Source organism: Anopheles gambiae, chromosome 3 (assembly GCF_943734735.2).
Source record: "Anopheles gambiae chromosome 3, idAnoGambNW_F1_1, whole genome shotgun sequence".
NCBI classification, from domain to species: domain Eukaryota; kingdom Metazoa; phylum Arthropoda; class Insecta; order Diptera; family Culicidae; genus Anopheles; species Anopheles gambiae.
In genome coordinates this window covers 2,372,702-2,387,871 of record NC_064602.1, presented here as the reverse complement: position 1 = coordinate 2,387,871, position 15,170 = coordinate 2,372,702, and the positions used below count along the sequence as shown (strand labels likewise).

The following is a 15,170-nucleotide window of genomic DNA, read 5'->3' as shown; positions in this document are numbered from 1 at the left end:
AGCACCGACGTGCAAAATTTTCCGACGACGGGCTGTCAAAATGGCCCCCGCTGACAGCTCACCGCGCTTGACAGAAGGGCTCGCATTCGGGCGAAGCACAAACATCGTCGCAAACGCGAGCAAGCAAGTAGTCGGTCGGTGTTTGGGGGCTCGCCAATTTCCTGCCACCACTTTGGCGTGCCGCACTGTGCAATAGAAACTGTGTATTTAGCAGATCCGATTAAACTCCAACTTTAGAATAGCGCGGCTTTGGTAAGGCTTCCCAGGGTGTATTTGCGTGCAAAACGATGGATTATCGCGCTTGACCCAGAGGACACAGTCTGGTTGGTTGAGTGCTGGGCCCGCTCAACAAGGCTCAAGGGACAGGAGTTGGGCGAAGCTGTGTGCAGTCGTAAAGAGGTACAGACAGACAGAATGGAACCCAAAAAAGGAATTTTCTTCGGCGTTTAATCGGACACATGCAACCACGACGCAGTGCGACAGGCCACAGGTGCAACGAACGCAAATACTATTGATCGTGAAGCGACGGCGAATACATCTCGCGACCAAGTGGACGGAACAGCTCAATTGTGGCGAAACTACGACCGTCGAGAATGGCGCTGAACGGATTTTTGGAATTCTTCCAGCGGGAGAAAACGTTTCGACCGAAGAAACGCTTCACCCAGGGCACGATACGCTACTCGCTGCACAAGCAGGCCAACGCGAGCCTCCAGTCCGGGATCAACCTGAAGGAGGTGGTCAAACTTCCGGCCGGCGAGAACATGAACGACTGGTTAGCGGTGCATGTGGTAGACTTTTTCAACCGAATCAACCTCATCTACGGCACCATCTCGGAGTACTGCAACGAAACCACCTGCCCGACGATGAGCGGCGGCGCCAAATACGAATACCTGTGGGCGGACGGAGAAACGTACAAGAAGCCGATACAGCTGCCCGCCCCGCGCTACATCGAGCTGCTGATGGATTGGGTAGAGAACCAGATCAACAACGAGACGCTCTTTCCCGTCTCGACCGACGTGCCATTTCCGAAGACGTTTCCGAGCTTGTGCAAAAAGATCCTGACCCGCCTGTTCCGGGTGTTTGTGCACGTATACATTCATCATTTCGATAGGATTTTCAGTATTGGCGCGGTAAGTACGCTGCCTAGGTAGTGTTGAGGGTGCAATGCCACATGATGTAATGCTTATAAATATCGTTCTACCCACCCGTATACGCCCCGCGTATCTTTCTCGCCGTAGGAAGCGCACGTTAACACCTGCTACAAACATTTCTACTACTTCGTGACCGAGTTCGATCTGATGTCAGCGAAAGAACTCGAGCCACTCGCGGTGATGACCTCGCAAATGTGTAAAGACTAAACGGAGCGCGCACGATACAGGTAAGCAGAACATTCAAGCATGTTTTCAACGACGGTTAAACAAACACGTGCCACTCGATAAGATACGGCCCGCATCACCAGCATGCTCAAGTGACGAATGGCAAGTAAACAAACAAATCGGCGCGCTATGCTTTGCAAACAAACATATAAAAAACGGCCGCGACGTCTTGGAAACGCCGAATGGAAGGGAGAACACGGAGCGACCGCGAAACTCACGAGTTATGCAAAGCCTCATCATCAAGCAAAGAAATAAAGTGCAAACAAGAAGAAGCTACAAACAATAATCGGTAAAGGTTTTAACAGATTTTAATAAAAATCAATGACTGTAAAGTATCTGTAAAAGCACTCCTCCTCCTCATCCCCCCGCTATCTTCTGTCTTAATCGGCTACAGTAGGGCGCAAAATGCAAAATGAACAAAACGGCAAGAATGAAAAAAGTTTTAGAGAGGACAGCTTTGTAGCATTCAGTTTGTGTTCCTGGGGGAGCTTTGTGGCTCGCCTGCGCGAAACGTTTTATTTCTTGATGACACACTATGGCGCACGGGCAGTCAAAGAAGACGCAATACTACCAACGCTTGCAATATGTGGGCTGTGAAACACGGGACACGGGCACTTTCGCCGCTAATCGTTTAAATTCTGGGACAAAACAACTGGACATCTGGGGAAAAGCCAGGGGACTGTCTAAACTCTGTGTGAACCTTCCTGTACAGCGCTCGGTGTGTACCACGACGGTTGTTCGTCCACCCTTGCTGCTCTATTGTTGATTTTTTCCGTTTCTAACTATGAACCCCGGGTGTACGGGTGTAGTAGCTTTTATATAGTTCTCTTCCTTTATATTTCGCTTCCTAGTTCTTCTCTCTATTTGATGCGCACAGTGTTGTTTTCGGCTATTCCTCTCGTTGCAGAGCACAGGGTGTGTCGGCTTTTCCAGTCCAGTTCTAAGAATGTGTCGGAATTTTTGTTAGAGGAAATGCTTGCTTTTTGATCGCCTTCATATATGACTCTTCTATCGGCGTTTACTGATTCCTGAACCGCACGGTGCTTAACCGACGATCAACCCACACCCGAGCCGGAACTGATTTTTAGTGTGATTCAACATGCCGCTGAGCGCAAAGGTGAAAGGTAGCGGCTGTAGCTTCTTCTCCAGCACGGCTCCCACCGTCCAGTTGCTGTCCAGCATGCCGCGGAACACCAGATCCGACTTGGGCAGGTCCACTTGGTAGCCGATGGTAGCGACGGATTCCTGCATCCGGAAGCTAGTTTCCACCTCGGCGCCAATCTGCAGCTGCTCGCTGGCCCGCTGATAGTAGCAAAGGTGCACACCGGCCGCCCCTACCGTGCCGGACCACGTGTACAAGTCGGTGGCGTATCTGCAAACGACGAGAGATTAGCGCCATTAGAACAACCATGCATCCCTCCCTGAGTAGCACACTCTTTTACCTGGCAGCAGCCGACATGAGAGCAATCTGTCCACCAGGTACCGCCGGTCCGTACTGGTACGCAAACTCTCCGCCCATGGCCAATTTGTTCGTGACCGCCTGCAGGTAATGTGCCACCACGACGCCGGAATTGTTGATAATGTTCGGGTTGCCGATGGTGAGCGAGGTTGTGTAGTTCGGGCCCTTGTAATCTGTCGTAAGTTGTGCCGCCGTTACCTTACTGCTTTGGATCTAAAAACAGAGCAGAGCGTTCGTCATTCAACGGACATTCGCCGCGGGTTCGAAAGGTTGGGGTGATGCGTACCTGTGATGCGAATTTACACCGAACCTTCGGTGTCACCTGGTGAATGATGTTTGCATTCAGGTTTCCCGACGGATCAATGTCACCCAGTACGACGGGGAATGCTTCGGTCGGGGACAGCTGCTTCGTGCCGACGTACATCGCACCGAACCGGTAGCCGCTAGTATTCGAGGAATTCAGATTAATCGTGTGCGATACCTGAAAATGGTTGCTCAAGCCCTTGTTGATCATCAGTTTCGCTCCTTCAAAGTTTACTGGCATCACATCTGGATTTCATTGCCCACGGCCAGCAAAAACATGGCCAAGGCGGAGCAGGCGCATACATGAACATAAGAGAAAGGAAAAAAACAACATAAACCATGTAAACGCAACTGTCAATATTCGGTGGTGGTTATGCAATGCACACAGCATGGTCCTTGCTGTTAAGCCCTCCGGGTGGGCGATGGGCTGCTCCGAGAAGAACGGCCGGACGTACCTTTGCATTTCCTGTGTAGCTCTTCCATGGTGCCCGGGTTTTCCAGTGGTTTTGATTCGCCGGATGGCTTATCCGGTGAGCCGGCCCCATCGGCTCCAACAGCGGGGAGCGCTTCTGTGGGCATCGGTGGAGGCAGACCACCGGGGCCAGCGATCGGTTTGGAGGAAGCCAACACGTTACCCATTGCTGCACGGTAGCGATGACTGTTGCCGCTGTCTTTAGAGGGGGTGGGTTGGGTACGAGGTCGAACGCGCCGAGGAACACGGGACAACTCCTTCGCACGGCTTCACGATTTTCTGCCGATTTCTCGTGCGGTTTTCGTGCGTGAGAACTCGTGTGTTCTTTTCTTGCGCTGGTTTTTGACGTATGCTGAAATGTCAAACTGCTTTTGACAACAGCGGAACGGAATTACACCACACTTGAATTACACCACCACCGCTGTCACCGTCATGACAAAGCAGTTCACAGAAAGAGCCAACATTTCAACGGTTTGAAATTGTTTTTTCCGTTGGAGGTCACTTTAAAATTAATGAATTATCATTATTCGTGTTATTTCACACAAAGCTACGCAATATTTCTCAGCAAAATTGCGACCCATGGCATGACATTTTTTGCCTGCGCAAACTCTGCACGTGTAAAGACACCCTGAGAATGATAGACACTTTGACGTATCACTCTCGCTCTGTCCAATGTAAACCCACTCCGTGGAAGGAAGATACCAACGCAACACCGACTACGACTCGCCTCGGGGTGATATCCGTAACTCATTGGTCGTGAATATCATTTCTCAGTCCAAATCATCCTCGAAGCGAATCAGCACCGCCAGCGCCGTAGACACGTGCCGTACCCCGTATACAAACGATCGTCTCCATTCGTCTCGATTGTGCAAAGAAAGTGCAACTTTGGGCTTTGCTTGAGCAGCGATGAACCCGAGAGCCTCTGGGTGCTAAAATTATTGAAGTTCTGTGAGGGACGGTAAATTGCACCTTACCTCGATGCATTGTTGACGCGTCACACCACCCCGTGCGCTCCGTGTCTCATCATTCACGTGTGTGTGTGTGTGTGTGTGTGTGTGTGTGTTTGTGCGTGTGTCATCAAATCGATCGAAATCGTTGACGAAATAAGAGACAGCGGAAGAAAGCGACGACGACCTTCCTCCACCAGACGACAAAGAGCAGAGGGAGGTTTTCGTGTTGTGAAGGTAGAAAAAAAATAACAAACTTTCCAACCTCAGTAGCAGAAGGTTCGCGGATGTGTATGTGTGCATGTAAGTGTGTGTGATCCCACGCAGAACGACTAAGGTGGAACCTCAGTTTGCTGCGCTAGGCGAGAAACGCGAATATTCCCACAATTGGTGCAAGAATTGGCAGTGCAATCGCAAAGAGAGTGGAGCAGACAGCGGAAGTGTTGTGAAAAGCTGCCGACCAGCACACTGCCAGTAACGCAATGGAGCTAACGCCGGAAGAGGTAAATCATTGGTGGTGTGCACACCTTTGCCCCAATCATCCGCCCCAGTCTGCGACGAGTGTCATTGAAGGCTTCTCCGTCGATCTCTCTCTCCATCCAACAGGGCTGGGTCCCCTGCGGGGTACGGGGTCATCCATTGTCCTTGCGCTACTAAGACGATACGAAGAGAGGGAGAAAGAAAAAAAAACACACAGGAAATAGCAACATTTACTTGAAGATATTGCTTGAAACAATTTCACAGTCCTTCTTTTCACGCACGCTTTAGTTCAACAATTAGTGGCTATACTATTTTGTGGACAGCGCATTGGAAAACCTCCCCCCAGCATGAAACAAAGAATCGGATCACATTACCATCGATCTTTGATGATGGTGATGATGATGATTTACTTTTATGCTACCACTACCACCACCACCACCGTCAGTACAACTGCTGACTCGCTGTCTCGTTGCTACCGCCGCACACTGGTGTACGCTTGGTGGCGATGTTGAGATAAAATGATCCAAAAATACAAAAGAAAACACAAGCCACAAGCAGCGATCAGCAGGAGGAGCAAGAGAAGGAGAAGGAAGGGGAGGAGAAACGCGGCGGCGGTCGCTAGTTACACCGATCTCTTACACCCCGTGATCCATTTGTGCCAACTTTACCGCCTGCTCATTACGAATCGTGAAATGGTAGTTGGATTAAACAAAAAAAAAAGCATTTTCTTCCAAGCCGGGACCGATTGAACAAAGCAGTAGGCGGTTAGTGGATGCGGTGGCCTCACGGCTACCAAGGCTACGCAGCGCACCCGGAACAAAGATCGGGTTGGAAAAAGAGTCCGGGAAAATTGGCCCGTTCTTGCTTTTCCTCGCGAACGCATGTGCATGTGATGGTGATGCTCATGTGACGTAGCGAATCCGAAAGAGGGTGCTTGTTGTGTTTCTTACGGGTAATTCTTATTGCGACGAAAGTTTATTCACGCATCTGTGTCGCTTATATCCGATGCGTACAGAAGCAAACGACGCAAACGTTGAGGTGTATTTAAGTGGCAAACCCAAACGAAATTGTTTACAGACTGTTTTTCGTCGATGTAACAGAGATGTTTACTTCGAGAAGAAACGGAAAAAGCGATTCAATGGCTGTTATCATGGTCCATACAAAACAGTGCGATTAAGGACTGAAGGAAGCTATCTCGAAAGGCCTGAAAGTAGCCCAATTTTAATATGTTTTCTATTTTTTATTTCTCCTGCAGATTCGGGCACGACGATTAAGAAAGTTGGGAGCAAAAACCACTAAAAATGTGGCCAACAGTAATGCTCCGTCGACTGAGGACGGCAATTCCACATCGCAAGCCACTACTAGCAATAGTGGCAGCAGCAGCACCACCACTACTACTACCTCTGTGGAACTAGAAAAAGTAGCAGATTCTCAACAAATGCCAACGACAGTAGCGCCGATCGGTCCGGGCAAAGCGGACACGGTGCCGATGGAGAGCAGCAACAGCGACACTGTCGGGAGTAGCAGTAGTCTCACCGGGAGTAACGCCGCCGATCCCAAGACGGATCTGATTCTGCCGGATAAAATTGAAGCCTCACTCATGCTGGGCCTCGAAGTGGCGGAACAATCCCAACAGCAGCAGCAAAAAGCACGCTCCGTGCTAGTAGCGTCCTCCGTGTCGGCGTCAACAGCGAGTGCGGCACTGCGAAAAAAGCCAATCCCGTCGTCGGTGGTGGCCCCCTCGACGACAGCACCAGTCAACACGTGGGCAGTGAAGAAACGATCCTCTTCCGACCACTGCGCCACGAAACCGGATGGAGCGGATCATCATCCCAACAGCACGGAGGGCAACACGCTTGACCCGAAGACGCACTGCGAACAGGACAGCCGCGTGTCGGCGCAGGACGAACTGCTGCAGATTATGCTGCGAATCATGAAGATCAACAGCAAGGCGCGTTACTCCAATTCCCGCTTCACGATCGAGGCGAATGTGTTGGAAAATGCGCTCGAAATGCTGGACCGTCAGCGTTACGACGAGTTCTGCGCGGAGGTAATTGTGGAGGTCGTTAAAGGCATCTACTATGGCAAGCTGATTGAATCGCACGGCGAGGACAGCGATGCGGGCCGTCTGTCGGACAGCTGGAGTACGATTCCGAGCAAAAAGGTGAAACCGATCATGCTGGACGAGGTGGTGATTGGGCGCAGTGGTCGCAGCGGCAGCAGTGGCATGGCTGCAGGCAGCACCGCCACCCCGATGGACATCGACATCGAGATGCAGCCGGAAGAGGACGCACCGGGCTACTGCTCGTCGAAGCCGTCGATGAAAGCGTTCGCCAACAATCGTGTGGCCGCGCTGGAGTACCTTATCGGCTGCTACCTGCGCTCGAACGAAGAGCTGTACAGCTACACGAAGGTGAAGAAAAGCAAAAAGATGTATCTGGCCGAGACGCTGCCCAGCGTGGTGTCGGTGATACGGCAGCAGACGCTCAAGTACGCAATACTCGTGCTGAAGAATACCTTCCAGAGCTTCTGCCAGCCGGACGGTGGCAGTGTGGAGAGTGGTGGCAGCAGTGGCGGTGCAATTAATAGCAGCAGCAGCACCGGCGGCAGCACCAGCAGCAGCACCAGCAAAACAACAGCCGGTAGTACCGCGTTGGAAAAGTCGCCCCTGCTGACGCTGATGTACGAGAACAAAGTGTCGGCCGACTTTATGTCCAACCTGATGGCGGAAAGCCGCAAATCGGACGGCGAGGAGGATTTCCGCATCATCTTCAATGCGGTGCTGGACGATCTGTTCATCGACATGCAGAATGCAATCTGCAACGAAAACATCGTGGCGGACCCGCTGAACCGGCTGAAGGAGCTGATCGAAACGCGCGTGGACAATACGCACCCGATCTGTTTGCTGATCGTGGAGCACCGGATCTTCCTGACGGCCTTCACGCCGGACAAGTACTTTGCGCGCGAGATCTCGAAGGTGTCGTTTCTGGCCCCGTTCCTGTCGCTGTCCGTGATGCTGGACGAGAATCCCAAGTTTGCCAGCCACCACTTTTCCGACAACGTGTGCGATCGTACGCTCGCCAGCTCGTTTCACGCGATCCTGAGCAACACGCGCAAGGTGCTGCATTCTATCTTTCTGGTGCTGCTTTCGAATCAGTACAGTCGGTACGAGATGCTGAACTACATCGCGGCCATTCTCAAATCGAACGCCAAACGCATCCAGTACAATGCCGACGATCGCTTCCTGGCCAAGGACGGGTTCATGCTCAACTTCATGTCCGTGCTGCAGCTGCTGTCGGTCAAGATCAATCTATCGCGCATCGATCCGCTCTATCCGCACCATCCGGAAAGCTTGGTCGAGATCGAGGACGAGACGAAGCTAAAGTTCTCCTCGCAAGAGTACGCCGACTGGCTGGGCACGCTGAAGGACGTGAAGGACTGGGAGCAGCACAAGTTTGTCACGCACTGCTGGTTCCTGACGCTGCACGCGCACCATCTCGGCATCATCCCGGCGATCCAGCGCTACAACAAGCTGCTCCGGGCGACGAAGGAGCTGCAGCGCATGGTGGACGAGCTGAACGCGACCAAGACGCAGTGGGAAAACACGCCGCTCGCTCGCCGCAACAAGCAGATACGCGACCGGTGCGTCAGCCAGATGAACAAGCTGTCGAAGGCGAAGCTGAGCTGCGACATTGCCATCATCGACCCGAATGTGCTGAGCGCTTGCATGCAGTTCTACTCGACCGTGTGCGAGTACATGCTGTACCAGATCGAGAATCGGCCGATCGATGGACCGTTCACGAACCAGCAGCACCCGTCGACGCTGGTGGCGAGCGAAAACTTTTGCGCCCTGCCCGAATGGTACATCGAGGATATTGCTGATTTTATACTCTTCTGTATGCAGTAAGTATTACAATATGGATCCCGGGGACGGGGTAGTTGGGTCCTTTTTAAACGTTTTTCTATTTCCCTTTCGCTACCCACAGACACAGCTCCAGCGTGATCGATTATGTGGATAATTCCATCATCACCTGGATCCTGACGCTGGTATGTGCACCGCATCTGATCAAGAATCCCTACATCACTGCCAAACTGATCGAGGTCCTGTTCGTAACGTCTCCAACCATCCAGACCACCTCGCAACGGCTATATCTGCAGGTAAGTCGGGTGAAAGACGGGTCACTTACACGGCCCCACGGAGAGAGTAATTATTTCTGTTTCTTTCCTTCCCTTTCGTAACAGATTATCAATCACGAACTTGCTCAGACTGCGTTAGTAAGTGCACTTATGAAGTTTTATACTGATATCGAAACGACGGGACAAAGTACTGAGTTTTATGACAAATTTACGATAAGGTAAATGGTGTTCCGGGTCGAAAAACGGTCCGTCCTGCCTGTGTGTTAATGTTTTTATTCTCCATGCTTTCCAGATATCATATAAGTCATCTGTTTAAGGGTCTCTGGGAAAGCGCACTGCATCGACAGGCGTTTGTAAACGAATCAAAGAGTGGCAAGCAGTTTGTAAAGTTTGTAAACTTTTTCCTCAACGACACCACCTACCTGCTGGACGAGTGTTTGGAGTATCTGAAGCGCATCCACGAGACGCAGGTGCTGATGATGGACGATTCGGGCTGGAATGCGCTGACGCAGGAGGCGCAGCAGAGCCGCCAGCGGCAGCTGGTGCAGGACGAGCGCCAGTGCCGGTCGTACCTGACGCTGGCACGCGAAACCGTCGACATGTTCCACTACATGACGATCGACATTAAGGAGCCGTTCCTGCGCCCCGAGCTGATCGATCGGCTGAGCTCGATGCTCAACTACAACATGCACCAGCTGTGCGGCCCGAAGTGTAACGATCTGCGCGTCCGCCACCCGCACAAGTACGGCTGGGAGCCGAGGCGCCTGCTGGGCCAGCTGGTCGATATCTATCTGCACCTGAGCTGTGATGAGTTTGCCAACGCACTGGCCGCCGACGAGCGCTCGTTCGAGAAGCAGTTCTTCGAGGATGCCGCGAATCGCGTGGAGCGGATCGGCATCCGCTCGCACCGCGATGTGGACGAGTTCCGCAAGCTGATCCACAAGGCGGCGGAGATCTACGTGAAGAATCAGGAGAACGCGGACGAGTTTGCGGAGGCACCGGACGATTTCAAGGACCCGCTGATGGACACACTGATGACGGATCCGGTCATCCTGCCGTCCGGCACCATCATGGACCGGGCGATCATCACGCGGCATCTGCTGAACAGCAGCACCGATCCGTTCAACCGTCAGCCCCTTACGGAAGATATGCTAAAACCGGGTCAGTATGCTTTCTGGGGGGGGGGGGGGCGGCACACAACGCAGCATCGGAATCGCTTATCTTACCACCATGTTTTCCATGTCTCTTTTGCAGCCACCGAACTGAAGGAACGCATCCAGCAGTGGATCAAAGAATATCGAGCTCAGAAGAAGTCCAGCTAAATTCGCTTCTATTCCTCCTTGGATAATCGTGGGCAAGTCTCCTTGCAATCTTCTTCTTCTTCTACTTCTTCCCCTTTCCGTGTAGTGTCGCCTACTCTGTCTGCCTAAAAAGCCGCCAACGACGATAGATTTTTTGGAAAATTGGTGTAATGGAAACAAACAAAAAAAAACAAAACAAAACCCCAGCAAGGAAAAATTAACCTATTTTGCTGATGCAAAGATTCTCAATCGCTAATGTTGATGTATTGCGTGCGTGATTAAAGGAAATTTAAATCAAAAATGGACTCCCACTGAGAAGATTTACTTTCCGAAAGATTCCCGACTGATGCGTTTTCGCTTTCCTAGTTGTAACGGACAAAATGCAGTCAAATTTGAATGTCGCACAATCTGTCATGGTGTCGGAATACGACTGTCATTTAGCACACCCCTATTTTGACAGCAGCCAGCCCCACCACTTCGTCACCCCTCGCCATCTCTTTTCTTGCTCCACCAACGTATGTTTGTTTACATCGACGCAACCAACCAGTCCGACACGCCGCATGAGTCTGTGATGTAGGCAATTTTGTGCTACGGTTGAATTCCATTTGCGGCAAACAAGAAATGCAATGTTTTGTGTAAACAGTTGGCCCACGAGCCACTCGAAAAGATCCGTGCTTTAGTATTTGGGCCAGTAGAAATGTTGCCCCAGTACGAACGACTCGTGGATGGCGCGGCGAGCGATACTGGCCCGGGCGGATATGCGGGTAGCGGCACTGGTGGCGGTGTAGGCAGTCTGCGGCGAAGCAAATTCCGCGTCCGCTTTGGCCGGCTGGCCGTGGCGACGGTGATGCTCCCGGTGGCAGGGTTTCTGTTTTGCGTCATCTGGTCGCTGCTGTACAACTTCGAGCAGGCGAACGCGACACACTGTCTGGTGTACAATTTTCTGCCCTCGCTGTCGGCCGCCATCGGCAACTACCAGCCGCAGCGCTTTGTGTGGCAGTTTTCGGTCCTGTTCCATGCCCCGTTCCGGTACGCGATTGCCTTTCTGTACAAAAACCATCACCTGACGCTGCTGTCCCGCAAGCACCGCAAAGAATGGGCCTACCTAGCGTGCATACTGAACATCGTGGAGCTGAGCTCGCTCGTTGGGTTGAGTTTATGGACTTCCAGCAACAACTACGGTAAGCCACAGCCTGACCCCTCCCAATTGACCCCAATCAATCGATCGAAATTTAGTGTGTTGATGTGACCCTAGAGTAACGCAACCTTTTCTCCCCCGGTCCCAGAAATTCACAAAATTTGTTTCAGTGCCTTTGTGATATGTTCCATCATCTACATGTATCTTGTGGTGCTGATCAATCGGCTCACGCGCACCGAGGAGCTGCTGACGCTGGCGGAGCGTAAATCGCTGCGCTACAAGCGCCGCCTGCTGCTGGTGAACGTGGCCTCGATAATGTTCGCGGTGTACTTCTTCGTGCGCCACAACAACCACTGCGAGCCGGGCATCTACTCGCTGTTTGCGCTCAGCGAGTACGTGTTCGTGTACTCCAACATCGGCTTCCACATGACGGCCTACTGGGACTTTATCAACGCACATGTGTACTTCCACTGGCGCACCGGCATTCACTTCAGCGCCGTCTGAGAGAGGAGGGTGGGGGGAGATGGTGTGATCTCGCCAAAGGACGCTGGCTGCCACGACGACGCCTAGACGCGCATACTTGGATCTTAGAAGATAAGATAGCAGCAATACGCTTGTGTATGTATATATATAGCTCCACTCCATAACGTTTACGACGCTTCGGTAGGTTTGTTCTTATTCCGTTCTTTTTTTTTTATTCGCTTTAACTTTTTGTTTTCGTCTGTTTGCTGTTGCTTACTTTTGTAAGGGACGAGGTAAAATGCAACGAACCAGCGTGTCGATAACCGTTAAACAAGAGAAAATAATGTACACTCTAACAAGTTTCGTAAAAATAAATTGCAACGAAAGGGTGGGCTTTCGGTGGAATATGATTCCACCCCGCAATAGGGCCCCCGCATAATAGTAACAACCGTCGTTCAAGCGCGTGCTTCACTCACTTTCCGATATGGAACTCGTGCTCGATCTTGTCGGCAATCATTTTAGCGATCGACAGCGAACTCGTAGCCCCGGGCGAGGGAGCATTGCGGCAGTGCAGAATGTTTTTCGACAGCACCGACTCGCCCGTCCCGTGATCGAACACGAAATCGTCCACCAGGTTGCCGTCGTTGTCGAGTGCCTGCGCCCGGACGCCGGCCGGGCCACGCGCCACATCGTACTCGTGGATGTCGGGGATGAACTTTTGCAGCTCGCGCACCTGCAGCGGAATCAGCGCGGACCGGGCAATCTCCATCATGCCCGCACCGACAAACTTGGAAGCCATCTTGATGAATCCCGGGAACCGCAACGCATCGATCAGCTCCGGCACGTTGATGTCGGACCACTTGTAGCCCTCCCGGCGGAACGCCAGCACCGCGTTCGGGCCCAACCACACGCTGCCGTCCATGCGGGGCGTAAAGTGTACGCCTAGGAAGGGGAACCGCGGGTCGGGCACGGGATAAATGTTGCCCCGCACCATGTGGCACTTGTCCGGGTTGAGCAGCAGGTACTCGCCCCGGAAGGGGACAATTTTCGGCACCGCCGAGCAGCCCGTCATCTCCGCGATCTTGTCCGACTGCAGCCCGCCGCAGGTCAGTATGTGGCGGGCCCGTATCTCATCGCCCTTCTCGCTGCGCACCACGATCGGGTAGTCGAGGTTGTCCGGTGCTTCGCTGAACTTGGCCACCTTAAAGTTGATGTACACATCGCCCCCGGCGGCCTTGAAATCGCGCCCGTAGTACTGCGTCACCAGGCCCCAGTCGACGATGCCCGTATGGGGCGACCAGATCGCTTTCAGCCCCTGGCAGTACGGTTCGATCTCTTTGATTTTGGCCTGATCCACTACCTGCACATCCGGCACGTTGTTGGCCAGCGATCGTTGATACAAGTCCTGTGGGGAAGATCGTTAAAGGTCAATAAAAACTCGTTAAGTGGGTCGCTCGTTAATAACCTGTTAATGGGTTGCATCCCCGATTGCGCTGTGTTGTCCTACTTTACGCCAATGACATTCACCCCAAAGTGTTGGTGCATTAACTCCCACCCCTCTACAAAGCAATTGCTTCTACGTACACATACGCATCGCATCAGATAGCCACAGAGCGGGTTGCTACGATAACACGGTTTCAACGTTGTTGCTATACGGGAGGCAATCCCCAAAAGCATCGAACCCCACCATTCTCCGTGCACTTTTACTTACGTTTAATCGTTCCACTTCGACCGGATTGGTGGCCACGATCAGCTTGCCAACCTTCTTGTAGGGAATGCTCTTCTCGTCCAAATACTTGTAGCTTAAGTGCAGTCCCTCGACGCACAGTTTCGCCTTGAGCGAGCCCGGCTTGTAGTAGATGCCCGCGTGGATGACCCCACTGTTGTGGCCACTCTGGTGGAAGGCCAGCTTGGGCTCCTTCTCCACGATCGCAATCCGCAGGGCCGGGTGGCGTAGCAAAATCTCGCGTGCCGAGGCCGTACCGACGATACCACCGCCAACTACCACAATGTCGTAGTTTCTATGGAAACGAGAAACGGGAACAGTCGGAATCTATCAACTCATCGAGCGAATCGGGTCAAACTTTTCTACACACCTATTACAGTCGGCGGAGTAAGCGCGGCTGGCGATGCCCGCTAACGTTCGCGGTACGATTTTCCTGGACAGCAGCATGTTTGTGGTGAACGAACTTTGTACACTACACACTACACACACACACGAACGCACGAAATGATGCTACAACCGCCACCGCACGGTGTGGATCGAGGACTTAAAATAAAACCCTTCTTAACCGGAATCGCCTCCGCTCGGCTGTGCGTGAAGAGCAGACGGATGAATGACCTTGTTGTTGACATTGTTTTCATTTGCGAAATACTTCTTAAGGTGGCCGCTACACGTGGTCTTAATTCGATTGATTAGGATGGGCAACAGAGCAGGAATTTTAATCGATTTCTCTCCCGATTTATCGAATACAGAGCATGATGCTTGTGATCGTACATTTAACACTCAATTTATCGCGAATGAAAACGTTGTTATATCCAGTAGGATTCTGTTAACGAGAAATTTAAGTTTTAAAATGTGAAAACAACACACCGACACACCTAGAACACTCGTGGCCGGGGGTGCTTAAGGCGGTTGGTGACAGATTCGCAACCGTTATCAATGAAAGCTTCCATCGCTCGCAGTAAGCTTCGAAGCTCCGAGCTTTCCCCGTTTGCCGCTAGGAGCGCTGTAAAGAAGCGCTTTCACCGGGTTTTCATACGAACGGGCATGGAATTCAAATTCCGCAAATTTCATAACGGACACACCTCGTTGGCAGGGTGGTGGCATCGTTCACAAAATCTCCACCGTTACATAACACATACACTCGAGTGTGCGCAGGTTGATAATCGAAAATACGGATGTGCGCGGAAGTGTGGCCGCGTACAAGCGAACCTACGGAAATATGTACATAGTACCGGCTGGAGAGATGTAGCACCGCTTCACGCTACACGCTCGCCCCTTCATCGCATCGCATGTACATTCTTTTATGCTTGTGGTGAGGAGGGATCGCACGACGCGCCTGTAGGGTTTGCGTCAAGAAGGTAAAAGAGCC

At 52.1% G+C, this 15,170-nt stretch overlaps 5 protein-coding genes across 5 annotated transcripts; 3 read left to right on the top strand and 2 right to left on the bottom strand.

Moving 5' to 3' along the window:
- Positions 1-87: 87 nt before the first annotated feature.
- LOC1278083 (MOB kinase activator-like 3) lies at positions 88-1,723 on the top strand. Its single transcript, XM_061660424.1, has 3 exons — positions 88-1,130; positions 1,239-1,378; positions 1,441-1,723. Exons 1-2 carry the CDS (start codon positions 594-596, stop codon positions 1,356-1,358), a joined length of 657 nt encoding a protein of 218 aa, XP_061516408.1. The 5' UTR covers positions 88-593; the 3' UTR covers positions 1,359-1,378; positions 1,441-1,723.
- Positions 1,724-1,832: 109 nt separating this feature from the next.
- LOC1278084 (mitochondrial import receptor subunit TOM40 homolog 1) lies at positions 1,833-4,002 on the bottom strand. Its single transcript, XM_317621.4, has 4 exons — positions 3,594-4,002; positions 3,122-3,384; positions 2,819-3,048; positions 1,833-2,748 (listed from the first exon to the last, which is right to left on the bottom strand). The coding sequence occupies exons 1-4, from the start codon at positions 3,775-3,777 to the stop codon at positions 2,421-2,423; spliced, it is 1,005 nt and encodes a 334-aa protein (XP_317621.3). The 5' UTR covers positions 3,778-4,002; the 3' UTR covers positions 1,833-2,420.
- Positions 4,003-4,301: 299 nt separating this feature from the next.
- LOC1278085 (ubiquitin conjugation factor E4 B) lies at positions 4,302-10,776 on the top strand. Its single transcript, XM_061660398.1, has 6 exons — positions 4,302-5,060; positions 6,293-8,940; positions 9,024-9,195; positions 9,280-9,392; positions 9,467-10,335; positions 10,429-10,776. The coding sequence occupies exons 1-6, from the start codon at positions 5,040-5,042 to the stop codon at positions 10,494-10,496; spliced, it is 3,891 nt and encodes a 1,296-aa protein (XP_061516382.1). The 5' UTR covers positions 4,302-5,039; the 3' UTR covers positions 10,497-10,776.
- Positions 10,777-10,986: 210 nt separating this feature from the next.
- Positions 10,987-12,520, top strand: LOC1278086 (post-GPI attachment to proteins factor 2). The gene is made up of 2 exons (XM_317623.4): positions 10,987-11,656; positions 11,762-12,520. Exons 1-2 carry the CDS (start codon positions 11,173-11,175, stop codon positions 12,115-12,117), a joined length of 840 nt encoding a protein of 279 aa, XP_317623.3. The 5' UTR covers positions 10,987-11,172; the 3' UTR covers positions 12,118-12,520.
- On the bottom strand, positions 12,282-14,701 carry LOC1278087 (L-2-hydroxyglutarate dehydrogenase, mitochondrial). Its single transcript, XM_317624.5, has 3 exons — positions 14,172-14,701; positions 13,787-14,096; positions 12,282-13,480 (listed from the first exon to the last, which is right to left on the bottom strand). The coding sequence occupies exons 1-3, from the start codon at positions 14,246-14,248 to the stop codon at positions 12,548-12,550; spliced, it is 1,320 nt and encodes a 439-aa protein (XP_317624.3). The 5' UTR covers positions 14,249-14,701; the 3' UTR covers positions 12,282-12,547.
- Between the last annotated feature and the right edge of the window lie 469 nt (positions 14,702-15,170).